Genomic DNA, 19641 nt, shown 5'->3' with positions numbered 1-19641 from the left:
AATTTTCTTTGAGGCTTTAATTGGAAACAACATGGCTGTATTATATAGGGCTCTATTTCATTTGCATTGCGGAAGTTCAACTTTACAGTGTGATTGAATGTTCCCGCTTTAGTGGAGACTTTGTTCATAGTGAACACTGCATATGTCGGCCCAGTTGGAAATGACCTTAACTTAACATTTCTATCTGCGGAATCCGTAACACTTCAGTATTAGAGATTGAATAGAGCCCTTCATTTAGCTGGAAGTGTCGTTTGAAAATTGTGGTACTTTAATGAAGAATTACTTTTAAATTAAAGCAGGTCAGAGGGGATGTTTTGGAGAGAGTGAGACCTGCATAGGGGATGAAGTTGTTCACGATGCGAGATGTAGTGCAGGCAGGGTTCTGGGCTGTACCCCGAGGCAGGGCACAGGACGTGCCTCCCATAATCCTGCTGGGACAACACCCGCTGGCTCCCACTGTCAACTCTCTGGCTTTTTGTTTTTGTTTTGGAGAAAATGAGGGAGGGAGGGAGGGAGGGAGGGAGGGAGGGAGGGAGGGAGGGAGGGAGGGAGGGAGGGAGGGAGGGAGGGAGGGAGGGAGGGAGGGAGGGAGGGAAAATACACAAAGATGAAGTAAAATAGAAATGGCTAACTTGTTGAGAGAGAGAGAGACTCACATGCAGTGAGTGTAGTATGCTTCACACAACAATGTCACTGTGAAACCAGGATAACATCATCTGGGATTTGCAAGGCCGTCGCTGTCATTTCTTTTTTTTTGCAATGAAAACAAGATTGGTTGGATTTTTCCAAAGTGGCTACCTTGGGAATTTATATCAATGTGTTATTGTTTCATCAGGGAATAATGCACTCCCATCTTTGACAGCAGGTGGATTTAAGGATGGCAAGTTAGTTACATGCTCAACTTGCCAAAATAAATCATGCTAAAATGTCAGCCTAGTATGAGGGTAAACCAATATCTAACATTATTAGCTATGCTATTGATCTACAGTAGATATACTAAGATGATAGTAGGCATAACAGTAATATCAATAGTAATACAGTATAGCAATAGTTTGATACCAGTAATAGTAATATCAATGGTACATTGTCATTGTTTTAAAAATACCACCTACCAATTCATGTCACCTTTGCTTTATGATTGGTTGTTTTCCTCTCTTATGATCTAGACAGTCAACTAGTATGATAAGGAAGGTTCGTTTCCCTTCCCCCTCCAACCCCGTGCTTCAGTGTCTGATCGCTGATTGGTTTTGAGATGCTCCTCTGATTCGCTCCGAGCAAGCAGCATCCGTGAAGCACGCTTGAATTCATGCCAATCGGAACAGAACCCTTCAATGGTCGAGTGTGCTTGTGTGTCTTGCTGTCCTTCTCTGTTCCCATGGGCACTGGTCCACAAGAATGGCCCTTTATTTTTACCCTGATGTGCACTAGCCTCTCTGTGTGTCGTGGTTGTCTCCCAATAGTCCATCGAGGTGTTCTTTCCTTGTGTCCTTTCCTTCAATTCTGATCTGAAAGTATTTGATGAGTGAGTGAAAGCACTATGGTAGGCAGCTATCTAGTCTTTTCTACCTGTCATTGGTCTTTAAGGACAGAGGAAAGTAATCAATTTAAGAGTATTTGTACTCTCTGTGTGTGTGCATGTAGGCCTATGCCTGTACACTTGACAAGTGGCCATGTGTATCTTCATGACTCCAGTGACACATCTCCCCCATCTGTAGCACCAGGTAAACATTGACGTCTCTCATCCTCTACTCCAACTGAAAGAAAGGTGTTTTCTAAGGCCTATCGGCAGCCAGCTATCCATGTATTGGCACCTTGTTCCCGATTCCTTGACCATGTATACAACTCTTCCCATTTGGGGGATATTAGGCTTTTTGAGTTCATTAGCTCTGATTGACTAGTACTTAGTTCCCACTGAAAGAACATGAATGACACGCACACTCTGCTCTCTCCCACACACACACACAAACACACACACACACACAGCTCTCTCTCTCCCTCACACGCACACACACACACGCACGCACACACACACATACACAGCTCTCTCCCTCACACACACACTGCTCTCTCCATAACACACACACACTCCTCTATCTCTGCCTCCTTCTGCTCTATGTCAGCCAGAAGGTCGCTCTGCACCAAGCTGTGCCTAATCACTCATTTACGCCTTCTGAATTTAAATCTCATACTGTGGTGGAGTGTGTGTGTGTGTGTGTGTGTGTGTGTGTGTGTGTGTGTGTGTGTGTGTGTGTGTGTGTGTGTTTGTCCAAACCCATATGGATAAGCAGAGAGAGCCATATAAATATTTACCTGGGAATGCTGGAATGCACTCGTGTGTATGTTCATCTGTGACTGCGTACACAGACATGTTTGTGCCTAAACGGGATTTAATAATTCATTTACAGTCTGAATGAGCCAATCGTTCCGCCCTCTCCCTCTCCCTCTCTCTCAGTGCGGTACAGAGGCAGACGCTATGAGCCATGCCTGAATTTTCCTCCTGATCTGCACTCCTCATTGACAGACAGCAGGGAATGTGTGTGTGCTCGTGTGTGTGTGTATGGAGAATTAGGCAACCCGATCTCCATCACAGCACACGCCAGTGGAGGATTCTCAATCCAGCCGGAGCACTTTTAATAAAGGGGATGTTGTTATTTTATGATGCGAAATGAATGATGTGATTTTTAAAAGGGGACTTTATATAAGATGTTATTGGCCCCTGTTGGGGCTAGAGGTCGGGGTATGTGAAATGGGAGGAAACATCAGAGGACAGGGCAGGGTTATGGTAAGCCATACCATCATTTCAGGAGATGGCATCTCACGTTCTGCTAAATGTGACTGCAGTTACATTGCCGCAGCGTGCAACGGCTTGCACAGTTGCACATATAGGTGTATATCTTAGGGTACGCATGCATTCTTTCACATGAGCGCCACACTGCCGTGCCAAGTCCTTAATAGATGTGTACTGTATGCTTTCATACATGCACTCTCATAGTCATGCAGTATATCATGTATTTGTGGACAAGGTGTTGTAGCAGTAAAAGAGATTATATTGATGCTTTTTCCCCATACAGCTACGTTCAACCCGCCCCCCCTCTCTTTCCCGTAGGCCACGGTTGGTCTGATCCGTAACCTGGCGCTGTGCCCAGTCAATCAGGCCCCACTGAGGGATGCTGGAGCCATCCCCCGATTGGTCAACCTGCTGCTGAAGGCTCACCAGGACACCCAGAGACACGCCTCCAGTTCTCAGCAGACGTACCAGGTCGGCCACGACGCCATTCAACACATAAGACTCACTGTCACAGGAATGACACTGTCATAATCCAGAATGATAGAAGTTATGTCACCTTCACCACAAATATGCAAGTCACTCACAGTCACAGCACTTGCACAGAGGGAGTCGCCTCCGTTGCAACCCACATACCACGGATGAATCCACTCCATTACACGCTAGCCATATCACACAATCACCTCAGCCGAATACAGAATTCAAACACACTGAAGCACTCGAGGCAACATTCTTTCAGCACTCCTGCACATCAAATCACACAAATTCCAAGACTGCATTCTCTGTGTTTGAAACCGTTCCTCACGCTGTAAAACAAGTAGGTTGTAATTTCAGACTCAGTAAAAGGCTGCAATGCGTCACACAGGGTCCCAGCAGGATAGTCCAGTGGTCAACACCATGCCACGGCGCCAGCACACGCCCCCCCCCATTCCAGGCCTCTCCAACCCAGTGTAGGCCAGTTGGCCGCTCGGGAGACCCAGTGACAGAGATCCATTTCAGTCCACTGGCCCACTTTGAACTCTGAGCTGCACAACAATACTCACACGTATAGACAGAGAGCTGTGGCTTGAGGGAAAACAAGAAATGTAGGCTAAGTTTGTGAGAGATGACCGGGGAGTTTTTCACTGATTCTCAGCAGAAGGTTGCAGACATATGCTCCCACCTGTTTCTGGTTTCACCTGTCAGATTTTTCCAGCAAGCCAAAAAGCATTACTAAGCACAACAGGCCCATTCCCCTTGCTCATTGTCTGTAAATGGTTTACTTAAACATGAGGCAGGATACATACACACACATACACACCAATACACCCTCTCAAGTCTATTAATCATTTTACAGGGTTTTGACGCCATTGGGATTAAGGTCCTCTCTGAGTGTCAAAGTGAATGGCGCCCAGCTGTTGCATTGTTAAGATTGTCAAACCAGCTTACATGAAGTAGATCAGACACACACACACACACACACACACACATAATGTTAAGTGCTGAAAACAAACCCATACATCAATGTATAATCCCACAGAGGATTCCACAAAGTTACACATACTACACACACACACTTCCTAAATCTCTTCCCCGCTCTCTTCCCAGGATGGTGTTCGTATGGAGGAGATAGTGGAGGGCTGTACAGGAGCCCTGCACATCCTGGCCAGAGACCCCGTCAACAGGGGAGAGATCGCCAGCATGCAGACCATCCCACTCTTTGTACAGGTTAATACACCATACTCTCAGTTGGTGTTGTATGCACTTGTGTGTGAGAGAGAGAACGTGGGAAAGAGAGTGAAAATAAGCGAGTGAGTGTACTTGTGAGTTTTTGGTGTATTCTAGCAGATGTGTCTGAGCTCTCCCTCGCTCTCACCATCCGTCCGTAGCTGTTGTACTCGTACGTGGAGAACGTGAAGCGTGTGTCTGCGGGGGTGCTGTGTGAGCTGGCCCTGGACAAGCAGTCTGCGGAGATGATCGACGCAGAGGGTGCCTCCGCCCCGCTCATGGAGCTGCTGCACTCCAACAACGAGGGCATCGGTCAGTCTCTTCATAAACAGCAGCTTGCGCTTTAGTGGATTTTATGTAGCACTTGGACTTTCAACAAACAATCAAATATATCTTGTTTACAGACTTGGGCTTTCAAGACAGTGCCATATACTGTACATACAAATATACACGCACGCACACACACGTTACACTCCTACACTCTTAGAGGAGAAAGGTGCTATCTAGAACCTGAAAGGGTTCTTCAGCTGTCCCCATATGAAAACCCTTTGTAGAACCTTTTTTTGGTACCGGGTAGAACCTGTTTGGATCCAGGTAGAACCCTTTTGAAATCCATGTAGAACCCTTTCCACAGAGGGTTCTACGTGGAACCCAAAAGGGTTCTAACTGGAACCAAAAAGGGTTCTACTATGGGGACAACCGAAGAAACCTTTTGGAAAACCTTTTTTTCTACGAGTGTATGCACAAGTCTTCAGAAACAAACACACCGTAAGCCACACTTTCTTTATTTTATCTCTCTCTCTCGCTCTCTCTTTCTCTCGCTCTCTTTCTCTCTCTCTCTCACAAGCATATGCACACAGACCTCTTACAAACAAATATGACCTCTTTCTCTTTCTCTCCCTGGGCTCTCTCCATCTCCTTTTAATAATGTGTGCTGACTAATCAAACATGACTCTCTGTCTCTTTAAATCTCTCTATATCTCTGCCTCCCACCTCTCTCTGCCCATCTCACTTTCTCAATGTTTCTCAATGTACCCCATTAGCATTTTGAGTACTCATCATAACTGTCGTAGCATAGAGGCAATGACAAACAACCTCTTGATATCTCTTCCTTCTTCTCTCCCCCCCTCTTTCCACGTCTCTCCCCAACCTCTCCCTCACAGCCACCTATGCGGCAGCCGTTCTCTTCCGTATCTCGGAGGACAAGAGTTCCGACTACAGGAAGCGTGTGTCCGTGGAGCTCACCCACTCACTGTTCAAACACGACCCTGCGGCCTGGGAGATGGTAAGCCTCTGCCTCTGACGCCGCCTATAGCCTGGGAGCGATCAGTACAAGGATCAGTCAGTAGTGGCTGAACACCTTTAAGGTTCATCTCAGTTGTCTATAGGGGCTTGACTGGCCTCCACCCTGGGATTGCTTTAAACCAATCCAATATTTCTCAGGTCAGTCATTGCTTCAGGGAAGAACTGTAGCAAAATCAAAATACACGCCACACCACGACACAATCAATACCACTCAGTAATCAATCTGTACGTTTACCTTCCATGCTTGCATTACTATAAGAATGAATCGCCGACAACTAACTATATCTAGTGTTTGAACATGATTTCAAAACCGGCATGCCTAATGCGCTAAGTATCTCCGAGCCCCACACTTCGCCACAGGCTCCCAAAGCTCATTGGATAATTACCACTATCGAGGCTCACCGATTGGATTAGTGGCGGATCTGGCCCAGGTGTGAATCAATCACATCGAGCCGGGAACCTGCTGACTCATCAGGTTGTCAAGGGGAAAGGAGACTGGGAGGCCCAAAGCAGACAGGTATACTGTTTACACTACATCCGCCGTGAGGAAGTATCGACCTCCAAAGGGATAGATTTAATGACTGAGCGTCGTGGGCACCAGGTGTAAAGTCAACGTCTGCCTCTGTCGTTGTTTTTAGAAGGGGATCGGTGAAAGTATCGTGTTTTGAAGCTAGAATGCTACAGATTTACATGAATATTTCTAAATCTCTCTCTTTCTCTCCAGGCCCACAATGCTGTACCCATGCAAGCTGCATACTTGGCGGATGGTGAGTGTGGACCAGTCCTATCTTACAGTACAATACACCAATGTACACCACTATTGTATACTATGCTATATTATAAACCAGGTGGTTCAAGCCCTGAATGCTGATTGACTGAAAGCCGTGGTATATCAGACTGCATACCATGGGTATAACAAATATTTACTATTTACTGGTCTAATTGTGTTGGTAACCAGTTTATAATAGCACCTTGGGGGTTTGCGGTATATGGCCAACACACCACGGCTAATGTCTGTATCCAGGCACTCTGCGTTGCGTCGTCCGTAAGAACAGCCCTTCGCCATGGTGCATCAGCCACATACCACACCTCCTCAGGCCTTAATGCTTAATTATACTACTGCAATGAACATCTTACATTACACTACTGCGTTTCACCCCCCCCCCCCCAAAAAAAGGCAAGAGCGAGTTAGATTGCAGACCAGAAGAGAAAGAGGCAGAGATGGATTGACACACACGGATTGAAATGGATTGACACACACACACACACACACACCAGCGTCAGACCGCATTTAGGTTAAGTGCCACTTGATTGGTTTCCTGTTAGTGGCTGTGACGAGTGACAGTGGACTGTGTGTGCCAGAGGGTGTTCATTAAGTCAACGCGCAAGCAATGTCACAGCAAAGTCTGCCCTCGTCTCACTAGTCACGCACACACACAAACACTTACTTGAACATGAGTGGAAGAAAAGAAAAAAAACTAATAATTGAGTTTCTCTCTCATATACACGCGTACACATACACACACAGTAGTGAGCATCAGAGAGGAGGGAAACGAGAGACACGTGTCTATAGAAAGCCGGAGCCAGGTCTTGTCCTTTTCCCCTCAGCAGTCCATCAGACCCCAGGGAGTGTGGGGGACCCCTGCTGTTTATACAATGTACTCGGCCCCCTGGCCACACTGCGGAGAGTGTGGGTGTGTGTGCGTACGTGCATTCATGTCCGTTCATGTGTGTGTGTGTTTCTCTCTGATGTGTCTGCTCCCTCCATGCCCTGGAGAGGGGGGGGGGGGGGTGCTGTCATCTGGGATGGAATTAAATTCACAGAGGTATCTATCTATTTCCCCTCTGGTCACATTTCCATGTCATTTACATTTCCATTAACTGGCCATCTATCATCGTCAAGCGATCTCCCGCACTCTATCCCGCTCTCTCTCTCTCTCACACACACACACACGCTGCCGAGTTGACACACACTCTCTCTTTTCCACTGCTCGGCTAATGCTCCCTCCCGCCTTCCTGTGATTGCGTAACACTTCTCCTCTACAGAAAACACTGGCACTCTCTCTATCTGGTGAATTTATCTTTTGTTTTTTTCCCCCTAGCTCTATCGGTCACTACTTTATCTCTTTGCAGTCATACGGCGTCTTTCTCCAGCTAAGCTTCAGGCCTTTGTCATATGTCCTAGTTGTGAATCTCCACTCTGTCTTCCTCTCCTCTCATCCATCCCTCTCTCTGCATACAGTAAATCCTCCTCATCTCAATATCTTTAATTATACTTCTGAACTCTATCCCTCCTATATCCCCCAGTGTGCGTGCGTGCGCGTGTGTGGTACATTAGTCACCATCCGTCCTTTCGCTGCTGACGCTTTATCCATATTGCAGTGCTCACATTATTAAACAGGGTATGAAATAGCATTAATGGAATAGAATAGAGGTGAAGGTGAAGAGATTGTTATTCCTGCTCTTCTATCCATCCGTCACAGGAAAACTCCTGCTGATGGGAGCAAAGCCCCTTTCTGACTGCCTGTCTAATAATTTGGATACTTGCACACCGTCTGTCAGTGTCAATCCACCAGATGAGCTTGCCTCTCTGTTGGCCTGTGAATTCTATATTTCTCTCATCTCTCTCGCCCTCCTTCCCCTCAGAGCTGGATGGAGGCTACCCCCCCTACGGCTACTCTGACCTGGGCGTGGACGAGATGCCACTGGAAGCGGAGATGCATGAGCAGTACATGCCTGAGATGGCCTATGATCCCCGACAGGCCTACCCAGAGCCACTCTAACACACAGTGCAAGGTCAGTGATATGGATGCATACTCACACACAGCTACACAGCACTCCTCTAATGCACAGCCCGTACTTTCCCCAGCACACACAAACACACACGCCCAGAATGGCTGTAAAAAAAAACAGACAGCTCAGCTCTGTAGTGACATAGTCAATTGCATAGTACACACACGAATACCTCAACATACCATCATTGCAACATTTTAAGACACGCATGAAACATGACTTATGTCTAAATAACTGCCTCTTCCATTGAAGGCACAAAATGGAAGGAGTGAAATTGGCATGAACACCATGGAGGGACAGCTGAACGAGGATTTCACAAAGGGAAACTCCTATTTCATGGGGAGACATTGGCCAATCAGGGGCTGTTGTCAGAAAACACAAGAAAAATGTAATAAAAAAAGAAAAAAATAATTTTGTGTTCCTCAAAATGAAAAGTTGCTTTGTTACAGTTAATGTGGTGGGAAATTGAAATTTAACTTTCAGATGCTGTGTTGGTTTTAGGCGTTTCCTTGCATATTTACCTTGCAATTTTTTTTACATTTTCGTCATGCGTATAATTTACATGCCGGTATGCAGAGCCACATACAGTAGTCCTCGACAATAACCAGTAACATTGAGTTCAGACAAGAAATCTTATTCATCACGTAATGAGTGCTCAGGCCCAGCAGTGCTGTCTATCCCCCCCCAGTCCAGTCCAGTCCATGATCCAGACTGCTGCTGGGCCTGAGGTTCCGAGACAAGCACCCCCCCCCCCCCCCCCGGAAGGTTTGTCCACAACCACTCTCTCCCAGTCGAGTGGTCTCCCAAGCACACTGGACCACAACTTCAGCTGGTGCGGTTGGTGCACCCTCTGTTCCTGTGGACCGGTCTTGCTCACCAACAGTTGCAGACACTCAACCGACACCGCATACATATGCATCATGGACTAATACATTGTGCTTCAACATAAAAATGTGTGTACGACACAAAATGTCATGTCTGGCAGGCCCGCACGCTTTTACAGCTACTACAACTGACGTTTCCACAAAGTATGTGCGTTGTTATGGAAGATGTTTTTGATTTTGTCTTGATTCCTGGGGGTTTTGGGGAGGCGGGGAGGAAGATTGGGAGTGTGTTTTACTGAGGTCAGAGGCAGGGGGTGTATGCCAAAGAGATTTATTTTGTGACGATGATAATCATACAGCTTTCTGTTTATTTTCTATTTTGATTGGGTGGGGGGGTTGTGTGGAGGGAAGCAGTAATCGTGATCCTGTTGTTTGTAGAGTGTGTGTTCCATAGCGACCCCGCTGCACATTCCTACCTACCAAATGATAGAAAAGGCAAAGGAAAACGAGGGATGATCGAAGGATGATGTTGATAAGAGAGGAGTGTACCATATGAATGAAGGGGAAATTAACACTACGAATATGCATTTTTACAGAACATTTTTAGTTTGAAACTTTTTTTCAAATAAACAAACTATATTAACTAGCCTGTCTCCTGTGTATTTGTGTGGCTAATTGGATCTTATTTAGCCTTGAGGTCATTATTGCTTTCACCCACTGTCAGTCAAGCAAGGCCCGAACTCCAGCTTTTGAAACCACTGCAGCCTGGCGGTGAAGAATCCAAAGGAAACTCTGTCTCACAGCGCCCCCATGTGTCCCTAAGAGGCAGGAAATCTGCCCTCGCAGTACCACATTCGGGTTTCAAATAGTAATAACAACCCCAACGCTTATGATGAATATGCTGATCACTAACCCCTATTCATCTGTGCATGTAACAGAGGGAGATCGTACCGGATAAACTCACCCACAGCTTGAAACGGCGCCATTGAATCGGATCCGGGTTACGGCTCCAATGTAACCGCCATTACTGTGCCAAGAGAGCCATAAAAAAAAGAGAGAAGTATGAAATAAAGTGTATAAAGAGAAGGTAGAAATTCAGCATTGATTATAGGGATAGGATTTCTGGGATAACATAAGAGAAAGGAGGCAGTCAGTGGTTGTGTGTCTGTCACTCATTCATATATCCTTATGTAAATATTCTTTATCCCCTTACACTGTGTATAAGACAGTAGTTTTGGAATTGTTAGTTAGATTACTTGTTGGTTATTACTGCATTGTCGGAACTAGAAGCACAAGCATTTCGCTACACTCGCATTAACATCTGCTAACCATGTGTATGTGACAAATAAAATTTGATTTGATTTGTCTCCCGACTTCATACAGTATAGGCCTACTGCCACCAAGTGACTGTTGTGGTAATTCACTGGGAAGGATGTCTGACGTTTCCATCTCAAATCAAATCAGATTGTATTTCTCACATGCGCCTCATACAACAGGTGAAATGCATAATTACAAGTCCAATGCAGTTTTAAGAAAATACCTATAAATTATTTTTATTTTTTTAAAGTAAGAGATAAGAATAACAAATACTTAAAAGAGTAGCAGTAAATAAATATATTGGGACTATTTACAGGGGGTACCGGTACAGAGTCAATGTGCGGTGTTGAGGTAATTGAGGTAATATGTACATGTAGGTAGAGTTATTAAAGTAAATACGCATAGATAATAACAGAGTAGCAGCATCACAGAAGGGGGGGATGCAAATAGTCTGGGTAGCCATTTGAATAGATGTTCAGGAATCTTATGGCTTGGGGGTAGAAGCTGTTTAGAAGCCTCTTGGACCTAGACTTGGCGCTCCGGGAACCGCTTGCCGTGCGGTAGCAGAGAGAGGAGTCTCTGACTAGGGTGGCTGTATTCTTTGACAATTTTTAGGACCTTCCTCTGACACCACCTGGTATAGAGGTCCTGGATGTCAGGAAGCTTGGCCATCTACTTTGTGCATGACACAAGTCATTTTCCAACAATTGTTTACAGACAGATTATTTCACTTATAATTCACTGTATCACAATTCCAATGGGTCAGAATTTACATACATTAAGTTGACTGTGCCTTTAAACAGCTTGGAAAATTCAAAAAAATGATGTCATGGCTTTAGAAGCTTCTGATAGGCTGACATAATTTGAGTCAACTGGAGGTGTACCTGTGAATGTATTTCAAGGCCTACCTTCAAACTCAGTGCCTCTTTGCTTGACATCATGGGAAAATCAAAAGAAATCAGCCAAGACCTCAGAAAAAATGTATTTGACCTCCACAAGTCTGGTTCATCCTCGGGAGAAATTTCCAAATGCCTGAAGGTACCACGTTCATCTGTACAAACAATAGTACACAAGGATAAACACCATGGGACCACGCAGCCGTCATATGGCTCAGGAAGGAGACGCGTTATGTCTCCTAGAGATTAAAGTACTTTGGTGCGAAAAGTGCAAATCAATCCCAGAACAACAGCAAAGGACCTTGTGAAGACGCTGGAGGAAACAGGTACAAAAGTATCCACTGTAAAATGAATCCTATTTCGACATAACCTGAAAGGCCACTCAGCAAGGAAGAAGCCACTGCTCCAAAACCGCCATAAAAACAACTAACTACGGTTTGCAACTGCACATGGGGACAAAGATCGTACTTTTTGGAGAAATGTCCTCTGGTCTGATGAAACAAAAATAGAACTGTTTGGCAGTAATGACCATCGTTATGTTTGGAGGAAAAGGGGGAGGCTTGCAAGCCAAAGAACACCATCCCAACCGTGAAGCATAGGCAGCATCATGTTGTGGGGGTGCTTTGATGCAGGAGGGACTGGTGCACTTCACAAAATAGATGGAATCATGAGGTAGGAAAATGATGTGGATATATTGAAGCAACATCTAAAGACATCAGTCAGGAAGTTAAAGCTTGGTCGCAAATGGGTCTTCCAAATGGACAATGCCCCAAGCATACTTCCAAAGTTGTGGCAAATTTGGCTTAAGGACAACAAAGTCAAAGTATTGGAGTGGCCATCACAAAGCCCTGACCTCCATCCTATAGAAAATTTGTGGGCAGAACTGAAAAATTGTGTGCGAGCAAGGAGGCCTACAAACCTGACTCAGTTACACCAGCTCTGTCAGGAGGAATGGGCCAAAATCCACCCATCTTATTGTGGGAAGCTTGTGGAAGGCTACCCGAAACATTTGACCCAAGTTAAACAATTTAAAGGCAATGCTACCAAATACTAATTGAGTGTATGTAAACTTCTGACCCACTGGGAATGTGATGAAAGAAATCAAAGCTGAAATAAGTCATTCTCTCTACTATTATTCTGACATTCTTAGTCCTGTATTGACGCTTTGCCTGTTTGATGGTTCTTCGGAGGGCATAGCGGGATCTTATAAACTTCTGGATTAGAGTCCCGCTCCTTGAAGCGGCAGCTCTACGCTTTAGCTCAGTGCAAATGTTGCCTGTAATCCATGGCTTCTGATTAGGGTATGTACATACAGTCACTATGGGGGCATTTCCTCAATGCTCCTATTGATAAAACCAGTGACTGATGTGGTGTACTCCTCAATGCCATCGGAAGAATCCAGGAATTCCAGTCTGTGCTAGCAAAACAGTCCTGTAGTTTAGCATCTGCCTCATCTGACCACTTTTTAAAAAAAAGTAGTCACTGGTGCTTCCTGCTTGAATATTTGCTTGTAAGCAGGAATCAGGAGAATAGAATTATGGTCAGATTTGCCAAATGGAGGGCGAGGGAGAGCTTTGTACGTGTCTCTGTGTGTGGAGTAAAGGTGGTCTAGAATTTTTTTCCCTCTGGATGCACATTTAACATGCTGATAAAAATGAGGTAAAATTGTTTCCTGTTTGCTTATGCACACATTGTATATATACTTATTTCCTATTGTGTTATTGACTGTATGTTTGTTTATTCCATGTGTAACTCTGTGTTGTTGTTTGTATCACATTGCTTTGCTTTGTCTTGGCCAGGTCGCAGTTGTAAATGAGAACTTGTTCTCAACTAGCCTACCTGGTTAAATAAAGGTGAAATAAATAAATAAAATTGAGTGCGGTTTTAGTGCCAGCATTGGTCTGTGGTGGTATGTAGACAGCTACGAAAAATACAGATGAAAACTTTCTAGGTAGATAGTGTGGTCTACAGCTTATCATGAGATACTCTAACTCAGGTGAGCAAAACCTGGCCAATAAAAAGAAAAGATTAAGATGGGCAAAAGAACACAGGCACTGGACAGAGGAACTCTGCCTAGGCGGCCAGAATCCCAGAGTCGCCTCTTCGCGGTTGACGTTGAGACTGGTGTTTTGCATGTATTATTTAATGAAGCTGCCAGTTTTTTTATTTTTTTATTTTTTATTTCACCTTTATTTAACCAGGTAGGCTAGTTGAGAACAAGTTCTCATTTGCAACTGCGACCTGGCCAAGATAAAGCATAGCAGTGTGAGCATACAACAAAGAGTTACACATGGAGTAAACAATTAACAAGTCAATAACACAGTAGAAAACAAAGGGGGGGTCTATATACAATGTGTGCAAAAGGCATGAGGAGGTAGGCAAATAATTACAATTTTGCAGATTAACACTGGAGTGATAAATGATCAGATGGTCATGTACAGGTAGAGATATTGGTGTGCAGAAGAGCAGAAAAGTAAATAAATAAAAACAGTATGTGGATGAGGTAGGTGAAAAGGGTGGGCTATTTACCAATAGACTATGTACAGCTGCAGCGATCGGTTAGCTGCTCAGATAGCTGATGTTTGAAGTTGGTGAGGGAGATAAAAGTCTCCAACTTCAGCGATTTTTGCAATTCGTTCCAGTCACAGGCAGCAGAGTACTGGAACGAAAGGCGGCCAAATGAGGTGTTGGCTTTAGGGATGATCAGTGAGATACACCTGCTGGAGCGCGTGCTACGGATGGGTGTTGCCATCGTGACCAGTGAGCTGAGATAAGGCGGAGCTTTACCTAGCATAGACTTGTAGATGACCTGGAGCCAGTGGGTCTGGCGACGAATATGTAGCGAGGGCCAGCCGACTAGAGCATACAAGTCGCAGTGGTGGGTGGTATAAGGTGCTTTAGTGACAAAACGGATGGCACTGTGATAGACTGCATCCAGTTTGCTGAGTAGAGTGTTGGAAGCCATTTTGTAGATGACATCGCCGAAGTCGAGGATCGGTAGGATAGTCAGTTTTACTAGGGTAAGCTTGGCGGCTTGAGTGAAGGAGGCTTTGTTGCGGAATAGAAAGCCGACTCTTGATTTGATTTTCGATTGGAGATGTTTGATATGAGTCTGGAAGGAGAGTTTGCAGTCTAGCCAGACACCTAGGTACTTATAGACGTCCACATATTCTAGGTCGGAACCATCCAGGGTGGTGATGCTAGTCGGGCATGCAGGTGCAGGCAGCGACCGGTTGAAAAGCATGCATTTGGTTTTACTAGCGTTTAAGAGCAGTTGGAGGCCACGGAAGGAGTGTTGTATGGCATTGAAGCTTGTTTGGAGGTTAGATAGCACAGTGTCCAAAGACGGGCCGAAAGTATATAGAATGGTGTCGTCTGCGTAGAGGTGGATCAGGGAATCGCCCGCAGCAAGAGCAACATCATTGATATACACAGAGAAAAGAGTCGGCCCGAGAATTGAACCCTGTGGCACCCCCATAGAGACTGCCAGAGGACCGGACAGCATGCCCTCCGATTTGACACACTGAACTCTGTCTGCAAAGTAATTGGTGAACCAGGCAAGGCAGTCATCCGAAAAACCGAGGCTACTGAGTCTGCCGATAAGAATATGGTGATTGACAGAGTCGAAAGCCTTGGCAAGGTCGATGAAGACTGCTGCACAGTACTGTCTTTTATCGATGGCGGTTATGATATCGTTTAGTACCTTGAGTGTGGCTGAGGTGCACCCATGACCGGCTCGGAAACCAGATTGCACAGCGGCGAAGGTACGGTGGGATTCGAGATGGTCAGTGACCTGTTTGTTGACTTGGCTTTCGAAGACCTTAGATAGGCAGGGCAGGATGGATATAGGTCTGTAACAGTTTGGGACCAGGGTGTCTCCCCCTTTGAAGAGGGGGATGACTGCGGCAGCTTTCCAATCCTTGGGGATCTCAGACGAGATGAAAGAGAGGTTGAACAGGCTGGTAATAGGGGTTGCGACAATGGTGGCAGATAGTTTCAGAAATAGAGGGTCCAGATTGTCAAGCCCAGCTGATTTGTACGGGTCCAGGTTTTGCAGCTCTTTCAGAACATCTGCTATCTGGATTTGGGTAAAGGAGAACCTGGAGAGGCTTGGGCGAGGAGCTGCGGGGGGGGCGGAGCTGTTGGCCGAGGTTGAAGTAGCCAGGCGGAAGGCATGGCCAGCCGTTGAGAAATGCTTATTGAAGTTTTCGATAATCATGGATTTATCAGTGGTGACCGTGTTACCTAGCCTCAGTGCAGTGGGCAGCTGGGAGGAGGTGCTCTTGTTCTCCATGGACTTCACAGTGTCCCAGAACTTTTTGGAGTTGGAGCTACAGGATGCAAACTTCTGCCTGAAGAAGCTGGCCTTAGCTTTCCTGACTGACTGCGTGTATTGGTTCCGGACTTCCCTGAACAGTTGCATATCACGGGGACTATTCGATGCTATTGCAGTCCGCCACAGGATGTTTTTGTGCTGGTCGAGGGCAGTCAGGTCTGGGGTGAACCAAGGGCTGTATCTGTTCTTAGTTCTGCATTTTTTGAACGGAGCATGCTTATCTAAAATGGTGAGGAAGTTACTTTTAAAGAATGACCAGGCATCCTCAACTGACGGGATGAGGTCAATGTCCTTCCAGGATACCCGGGCCAGGTCGATTAGAAAGGCCTGCTCACAGAAGTGTTTTAGGGAGCGTTTGACAGTGATGAGGGGTGGTCGTTTGACTGCGGCTCCGTAGCGGATACAGGCAATGAGGCAGTGATCGCTGAGATCCTGGTTGAAGACAGCGGAGGTGTATTTGGAGGGCCAGTTGGTCAGGATGACGTCTATGAGGGTGCCCTTGTTTACAGAGTTAGGGTTGTACCTGGTGGGTTCCTTGATGATTTGTGTGAGATTGAGGGCATCTAGCTTAGATTGTAGGACTGGCGGGGTGTTAAGCATATCCCAGTTTAGGTCACCTAACAGAACAAACTCTGAAGCTAGATGGGGGGCGATCAATTCACAAATGGTGTCCAGGGCACAGCTGGGAGCTGAGGGGGGGTCGGTAGCAGGCGGCAACCGTGAGAGACTTATTTCTGGAGAGAGTAATTTTCAAAATTAGTAGTTCGAACTGTTTGGGTATGGACCTGGAAAGTATGACATTACTTTGCAGGCTATCTCTGCAGTAAACTGCAACTCCTCCCCCTTTGGCAGTTCTATCTTGACGGAAGATGTTATAGTTGGGTATGGAAATCTCTGAATTTTTGGTGGCCTTCCTGAGCCAGGATTCAGACACAGCAAGGACATCAGGGTTAGCAGAGTGTGCTAAAGCAGTGAGTAAGACAAACTTAGGGAGGAGGCTTCTGATGTTGACATGCATGAAACCAAGGCTTTTTCGATCACAGAAGTCAACAAATGAGGGTGCCTGGGGACATGCAGGGCCTGGGTTTACCTCCACATCACCCGCGGAACAGAGAAGGAGTAGTATGAGGGTGCGGCTAAAGGCTATCAAAACTGGTCGCCTAGAGCGTTGGGGACAGAGAATAAGAGGAGCAGGTTTCTGGGCATGGTAGAATATATTCAGGGCATAATGCGCAGACAGGGGTATGGTGGGGTGCGGGTACAGCGGAGGTAAGCCCAGGCACTGGGTGATGATGAGAGAGGTTGTATCTCTGGACATGCTGGTAGTAATGGGTGAGGTCACCGCATGTGTGGGAGGTGGGACAAAGGAGTTATCAGGGGTATGAAGAGTGGAACTAGGGGCTCCATTGTGAACTAAAACAATGATAACTAACCTGAACAACAGTATACAAGGCATATTGACATTTGAGAGAGACATACAGCGAGGCATACAGTAATCACAGGTGTTGAATTGGGAAAGCTAGCTAAAACAGTAGGTGAGACAACAGCTAATCAGCTAGCACAACAACAGCAGGTAAAATGGCGTAGACTAGGCAACGGGGCCAACAGATAAAACAAACAAGCAGAATGGAGTACCGTGATTAATGGACAGTCCAGCGTGCATCAGCTATGTAGCCACGAGATCAGTGTCCAGGGGGCAGCGGTGGATGGGGCAGGGAAGCTGGACTGGCGAGTGTTATCCAGGTAAAAAAAAAACTAGCAATGACTAAATAGCTTGTAGCTAGTTAGCTGGTTAGCTTCTGGAGGTTCTTGAGTGTGTTCTAAAAATAAATAAAAAATAATAGCGATTCCGTATCACATTGGGTGAGGCAGGTTTCCGGAAGGTATAAACAAATTAAAAGTCAAAAGAGATAGAAAGTAAATATGGGTCCGGTGGGCGTTTGGGACGCAGCGATTCAGGCGGTTAGCAGGCCTGTGCTAACAAGCTAACAGTTTGTAGGCCCGGGCTAGACAAGGTAGCAGTTAGCGGACCGGAGCTGGACAAGCTAGCAGTTAGCAGGCCGAATTAGCAAGCAGGGAGATAGCGAGGGCTAGAGAGTTAGCCTTTGGGGGACGTCGCGATGGGGTGAGTCTGTTTATTCCTCTTCATGCGGTGACATCGATAGACCGGTCGTGGGCCCGGGTATTGTAGCTCAGGAGTATGCTACGGTGGTAGCGCAGGCCGGGCTAGCTTCAAGCTAAGTGGGTGGAAACGCTAGCCAGGGGTAATCATCCGGGGTTGCGGTTTAGCTAGATAGCTAGTTGTGAAGATCCAGCGTATTTGGAAGCTTAGGTTTAGCAAAATGTTTTTAAAGGGATAGCTATGTAAAAAACGAAAAATATGTAAAAAAAACGAAAAATAAACGAAAAATAAACGAAATATACAGGGACACGACATGACAGGACGACTTACTGCTACGCCATCTTGGTATGAGGACTTGTGAGGCATCTATTTCCCAAACTAGACACTCTAATGTACTTGTCCTCTTGCCCAGTTGGGCACCAGGGCTTCTAATGTTAACATGCATGAAAACAATGCTTTTACAGTTACAGAAGTCAACAAATGAGAGCGCCTGGGGAATGGGAGTGATGCTGGGGGCTGCAGGGCCTGGGTTAACCTCTACGTCACCAGAGGAAGAGGAGGAGAAGGATAAGAGTACTGAAGGGCTAAAAGAACTGGTTGTCTAGTGCATTCGGAACAGAGAGTAAAAGGAACAGGTTTCTGGGAGCGGAAGAATAGATTCAAGGCAAAATGTACAGACAAGGGTATGGTAGGATATGAGGACAGTGGAGGTAAGCCTAGGCATTGAGTGACAATGAGAGAAGTTTTGTCTCTAGAGGCACCATTTTACCGCATGGAACATAAGTGCTAGCTAAGGCATTGTGAGCAGGGCTGGAGGCTCTACAGTGAAATAAGACAAAAATGACTAACCAAAACAGCAAAAGTGACTACTAGCTAGTAGGTAGATGGCTGGCTAGCTTCTGAAGGGGGTTCCGGTTCTAAAGTATAAAAACTAGCAGATCCATACCACATTGGGTGAGGCGGGTTGCAGGAGAGTATGTTCAGTCCGTAGATGGAAAATGAGATAAAAAATATTTAAAAAATATACATGGAGATAGATAGAGGACTCATCTTTAAATCTGCGCCATTATAGTCGGTGACAGCATGGGCAGCACCATTGAGGCAACAACAACCCTTAGGAATCCCCACCCAGTTGACTACTATGACTACTTTAAAATAGCAGAAGCATGGTGGAAGCCCTCAATGGCGCTGGCCATGCGAATGTAGCCTTTTGGCCATTAGAGGCCTCTATCGTTCTCTGTAAAGTGACGTGTTCTGACGATACTGACCTCAAGGCTCATGGTACGTGTAGTTATTTTGTGCTCTTTGTGGCAGAAAGTGACGGTAAAGACATGACTTCTCAAGACAGAGTTTGAAACATTCTTAACCAATGGGCACTACATCAACATACGAATTGTACGTTGTACAGTAATATTACTATCGATAATATTTATCACAACGGGTGATTTTATTGAGAATTCACTTCCTGGAACCGCTCATTGGTGCCCCATTCCCCCCTCCCTGTCCTAGAAAGATGTTACGTTTCTGGGGGCTCCCCCTCCGCGGGGCGGGGGCAA

General features: G+C 45.9%; 1 protein-coding gene across 3 annotated transcripts in view; it reads left to right on the top strand.

Annotated features, from left to right (window-relative positions):
* The window catches only part of LOC109898349 (junction plakoglobin-like), an 88848-nt gene extending 78788 nt beyond the window's left edge, over positions 1-10060 (top strand). For all 3 annotated transcript variants that reach the window (XM_020493299.2, XM_031833902.1, XM_020493300.2), the window contains exons 10-16: positions 3107-3259; positions 4373-4492; positions 4654-4804; positions 5656-5777; positions 6522-6564; positions 8444-8593; positions 8843-10060. In XM_020493299.2, the coding sequence (XP_020348888.1) occupies positions 3107-3259; positions 4373-4492; positions 4654-4804; positions 5656-5777; positions 6522-6564; positions 8444-8580 (726 nt within the window). In that variant the 3' untranslated portion in view covers positions 8581-8593; positions 8843-10060. The remainder of the gene's footprint in view (positions 1-3106; positions 3260-4372; positions 4493-4653; positions 4805-5655; positions 5778-6521; positions 6565-8443; positions 8594-8842) is intronic.
* Positions 10061-19641: the final 9581 nt, after the last annotated feature.

This window comes from Oncorhynchus kisutch, linkage group LG10 (genome assembly GCF_002021735.2).
Source record: "Oncorhynchus kisutch isolate 150728-3 linkage group LG10, Okis_V2, whole genome shotgun sequence".
NCBI lineage: Eukaryota > Metazoa > Chordata > Actinopteri > Salmoniformes > Salmonidae > Oncorhynchus > Oncorhynchus kisutch.
Note: the sequence above shows the minus strand (reverse complement) of the source record. Positions and strands in the feature narration are given on the sequence as shown.